The sequence below is a fragment of the Solanum pennellii genome, chromosome 1, assembly GCF_001406875.1.
Source record: "Solanum pennellii chromosome 1, SPENNV200".
In the NCBI taxonomy this organism is placed as follows: domain Eukaryota; kingdom Viridiplantae; phylum Streptophyta; class Magnoliopsida; order Solanales; family Solanaceae; genus Solanum; species Solanum pennellii.
Genome location: NC_028637.1, coordinates 90,490,519 through 90,495,581, shown reverse-complemented (window position 1 = coordinate 90,495,581; position 5,063 = coordinate 90,490,519). Strand labels below are relative to the sequence as shown.

The window sequence follows — 5,063 nt, the reverse complement described above, 5'->3', positions numbered from 1 at the left end:
GCAGCAAATGATTGGGATAATTTTATCAAATTATTGTTGTTAAATATAAATTATCTAAATTTTGAAAATATTTAATAGTAAAGGTAAAATAAATCCAACATGATAAATTATTTATTAATTTTATCAACTAGACAAATATTATTAAACATCTCAAAATAGTATAATAAAAAAGTAAAAATAGACGGAGGAGTACAAAGTAATAATATTGTTTTTTTCTCTATGACAAAACTTGCCTAACTCTAAGGTAAGTTTGAAAATCAACAAGGGCCTAATTTTGGGACCATGTAAGGAGTGAACAAACAACCTTGAAGCTAATTTATGAACGAGCAGAGGCGAATTCAGAATTTAAAGGTTGTGAGTGTCATATTGCTTTTAAATTGACATGTTTATTACACTTTTAAATCGACATGTTCATTACATGATCAAATATTTAATTTAGTTTGTCCTTCTAAATAGCAACTTGGGACTGTTGTTTAGTTATTCATTTTTGAGTTTATAAAGACAAATGAATCGAAAAATTAATATTACAAATTATTTCATTTAGGATAAAAGAAAAATTACAAATTAAAGTTATTTTTGATAGTAGAAAAGTAATATTCTTTTGAAATAATCTACAAAAGAAAATGTATCACATAAGTTAAATTGAAGAGAATGATATTTTATGTTTAAAATAAAAAAGTAAAAAAAAGTCAATAAAATTGTTTCCGAACATGTTAATATTTGGGACAAGAAACTCAGCCTGCCACCAGTGGAACCATGCTTCAGTTTGTTCTCTGGGTGGCAAATTTAATATTTATAGATATTCGATACATATATACATACATAAATGAAATTTTAACCGAGGTCACTGAATGCCGTGGCACCCTCGCAACTGTACATAGAGTCTCCCCTGTGAACAAGGATGAATAGTTCAAAAAAGAAAAGACACATTGTTAAATATATATGATATATTAAAGTTCATCAGATCATGATATTACATGAATTATGATTAATTAATTTGAAGAAAAAGAAATGTATGGAGTCTTTAATAGTAATTCAATATACGTAATTTAATCTCTTTATTTATATTACAATATAACTCAATCAGTGTTCACACTTTATATATAATCATTTTTCACCCTTCACTCTGACAATATATCCTATAACAAAATCTATAATCCAAGAAAAATAAACGAATCACTCTTTCCCTCCTTTTATCTATATACACACCAACAATATTACTATTAGTAAACAAAACTTGAATCACTCTTCATCTTCATTTCCATACTTCCTAGCATCAAGAACTTCACTTTTTGTTTTCTTAGGATGACGATGTCCGTGGTGCTTGTTTATAAACTTCAACCTTCCAGTCTCTTTAAAACGTTGTTGCTCAACTGGATCAATCTCGCACTCTGGTGGTGGCACTGAGTACCTCAATGAATCGTAACAGTAAGAATAGTACATATATTTCGCCCTAAATCTTTTCATGGACATTCTTTGTCTCGATGTAATCCTTGAAAAATCCGACTTTTGGAGTTCAACATCTTTTTCATCACAAAGACTAGGGTTTACAACTTGTTCCAATGGGTCCATTGCACATCCATTGAGTACTAAATCAGTAAATTCAGCTATAAATGGTGCATATTTGTAATTTGTTTTGTATTTTCCACCTGAAGTAGCCCAATCTGAAGCATCCCAAATTGTTGCATATAGGCCCATTGGCTTTGATGGGTAGTCTCCACCCATTGCATCATTTCTTACAATTTCTCTAATTGGAACATCATCTATATAAAATCTGTTGTCAAAATTGAAATTATAATTAATAAAAAATTGTCAATAATTGAGAGGTTCAAATGTTGATAGAGATATCTATCATTTAATTACTTTAATGTGGATTAGGTTATATGTACCTTTTTTTCTAATTAAGAAATTAATAATTGATAATGTTAAATCAATTCAATGTAATACAAAGTGGTTACACTATATTGTGAGAAATAATTTATATTAGTCAATTCAATCTAATACAAAGTAGTTAAACTATAGCAGCATATTGGTTGGAATTAAAAGAGGATCTTTAATATAGGTTAACAAACAACAACTACAATATATCCGATCTCAGTATAATCTGAAGAGAGTGATGCTTATTCGATTATTCATACTGATCTCAATCTCATATCATTTGTTTTTTATTTTTTTCTTTTCGTTATTTATTTATCTTCTAAAGAAATATTATAGCCATATGATATTTATGTGATTAAAGAAACTCTTGACGTTCACATCCAAAAAGACAACCAAATTAAATTGTCAATAATTAAGTTCAATATTGTAAACGATATTATCGTTTAATTAATTACTTTAATGTGGGTTTGTTGATATCATATATATGAACCTTTTTTCTAATGAAAAATAATTCAAGTGGGGTATGTAGAAAGTGATGATTACATAGAGTTCAATCTTATCTAATCAAAAAATAGATTAGTTGTTTTCGATAAATTCTAATCAGATGTTTTGATATATTTTCCCATTCTCAAATTTATTTTTCTTTAAAAATATTATAATTACATATTTTATATGTAATTAAGAAAACTCATGTTCACATCCAGAAAGGAAAAAAAGAATAAAAAATTAAATTGTCAAATCATGAATTAAGACATAATTGTCATTTTGTCAATGATTTACTTTAATGTAGATTAATTAGGATAGTTATCTACAATTTGATTACGGAACATTTAGACTTTTCCAATTCAGTTATACGTCGTCGTACTTTGAATAAATTAGATACAAAATGTGTAATATATAGATTCATTGAACCAGTCACACTATTTCATCATCACATAAAATGAAAAAAAAAAAGTCATACCATACATTTTAAATATTCAAAATGCAATAATTTTTCGTAAAATATTCACCAACAAAACGTCATAAATTTTAGATTAGATTATTAAATAAAATTTGACTTCATCTAAGATTATACTTTTTTTGTTTATTTTCTTATTATTATAATTTATATTAAATTAAAATCAGATAAACGATAACAGTTATATTATTTAACATGTGATACTTGAAAGTTGTAGTAGAAGAGTAACAACGGTGTTTTCGAAAAGGTCAAAATAGTAGAAAAAGAAGCCGCAAAAATGAGAAATTTATATTCAACGAATCCGCGTTATTAAAAGTATGCTTGTACTTTACTTAAATTTAAAGAAAGAAGTTACTTAAAATAAATTAAAGCAAGTAAAACTCACATGATGTTTTTGTTGGTCCACAAAATACTATAACGATGGAACTCTTTTGAAGGATCAAACCATAGAGTATATCTTTCTTCTCTTCCTCTATGTGTGCTTCCATTTCCATACATATTTGTTTGAAATCTCCATGCTTTTCCTTTTATATTTCCCAAAAATTCAAAATCTAGTTCATCATGTGTCTTTTTAAACACATCTTGATTCGTCGTCTGCGCCCAAATAAGCAAAGTCAGAGTTTTCATTAAAAAAATAAATTATAAATAAAACACATCAAAGAGATTGAAGTGTACATAAAATAAATTATTTGTTTATACAATATAGTTTTTCAACAGAGAAATAATATCTGATAAGGATGACTCCCATATTAAAGCCGTGGGTGAAGATGGAGGGGTGCAAGGAAAACCCCTTCGTTGAAATATTATATTATGGAAATAGATTTGAATTCTTGACTCTGATTAAAACTACGATAAAAATTATAGTATTTGAAAAAAAAAAGAAGAGAAAATAATATTTAAGTATACATACATAGAAGGCAACAACTATTCCTGCAGTATAATCTGATGGCAATTTAATTTTAGCACTGAAGAAACCATGGTTGTAAAGGTCAGAGGACTTGAACCCTGAACCTGTAATATAAATTTCAAATAATAATTAGAAAAAAGAAAACAAATAAAATTTAGACATATTATGGGTATAACAAATATTTTTGATGACTTCTATCGTATCAAACACAAACAGAGTGAAATTTGAAATTGATTATATATGTATGTTTACCTGTGTTTTGGTTGAGATGAAGTTGAAGGCTATTATCATCGTTAGCATGAAGAATATTTCCATCACCAAAGAGATGGCTGAATCCTTTGTTAAAAGGAATTGTTGAGACATCATTAGAAGCTCTACAAAACCAAACATGGAAAAAAAATAAGACAGAAAGACATATTTTCATTCTGATGAAATCCATTTTTTTTTTGTTTCTGTTTTTTTCTGAGGCCACACTATGTGTTTTTATATGTGCTTTGAGAGAAGGGGTGTTTTGGATAAATTTGATTTTATATTTGTGTTGGTTGGTTACGTTATGAACAAGGTTTGTAGGGGTATTTTTGGAAATATACAAGCATTTAAATAGATTTTTTTTTTTGAGTTTATGATTTAAAAAAATTGGTGATAGGAGGTGGTTTGGTTGGACATTAAATATTTCGAACTGATTAAGAATATATATGATCCTAGATAGAAATATTTAAAGAACGAAGATTATAATAAAAAAGTATTAATTAATAGATAGTCAAGTGATAGTAATACGAGAGATCGTGAGTGAGCTAGTCACTTTTTTTAAAAAAAATTAAAATAACATTACGAATTACTTGAATAGTTCTTTTATTCATACTATTTGATTGGTTGTGTGTATCTTGCCACATTACTATTGTTATATTAAATATCTATAATAAATAATTTTTTATCTCATAAAATTAAATTCTCGATATATTATATTTTTTTTATTTTATTTGTGGAATTACATTTGCTTATTGTTTTTGTAGTCTATTATTAAACTTATTATATATTTGGATAACATTTATTTAATGCATTTCCGATTTATAGTTGTTAGTTGCTTTTCCGGCAAGATATATCAAACTGTATTATTTTTAATAAATTAATTTCATAATAATAAAAAAGGCTAAAAAAATTAATTTTGAAAAGTTCATAATGCCTTTACAAGTGTAGTGTATGACACGTCAGACGTCACTATGATATATCAATTTGAAATGTTGATTTTACATTCTCAACAAATTCATAGGTTATTAACAAGATAAGAATCATACTTATATTTGAAATAAAAACAAATGT

The 5,063-nt window shown here is 26.6% G+C and overlaps 1 protein-coding gene across 1 annotated transcript; it reads right to left on the bottom strand.

Annotated features, from left to right (window-relative positions):
- Positions 1–1,031: 1,031 nt before the first annotated feature.
- On the bottom strand, positions 1,032–4,255 carry LOC107008493 (probable xyloglucan endotransglucosylase/hydrolase protein 30). The gene is made up of 4 exons (XM_015207553.2): positions 3,996–4,255; positions 3,747–3,847; positions 3,222–3,430; positions 1,032–1,774 (listed from the first exon to the last, which is right to left on the bottom strand). Exons 1-4 carry the CDS (start codon positions 4,180–4,182, stop codon positions 1,243–1,245), a joined length of 1,029 nt encoding a protein of 342 aa, XP_015063039.1. The 5' UTR covers positions 4,183–4,255; the 3' UTR covers positions 1,032–1,242.
- Between the last annotated feature and the right edge of the window lie 808 nt (positions 4,256–5,063).

What these genes read in the sequence shown, in the direction of transcription:
- LOC107008493 (XM_015207553.2), bottom strand. Translation starts at nt 4,182, where the DNA reads ATGGATTTCATCAGAATGAAAATATGTCTTTCTGTCTTATTTTTTTTC. An exon ending in GAATAGTTGTTGCCTTCTAT is followed by an intron (nt 3,431 to 3,746) that starts GTATGTATACTT and finishes ATTTGGGCGCAG; the next exon opens with ACGACGAATCAAGATGTGTT. An exon ending in TGGACCAACAAAAACATCAT is followed by an intron (nt 1,775 to 3,221) that starts GTGAGTTTTACT and finishes TTTTGACAACAG; the next exon opens with ATTTTATATAGATGATGTTC.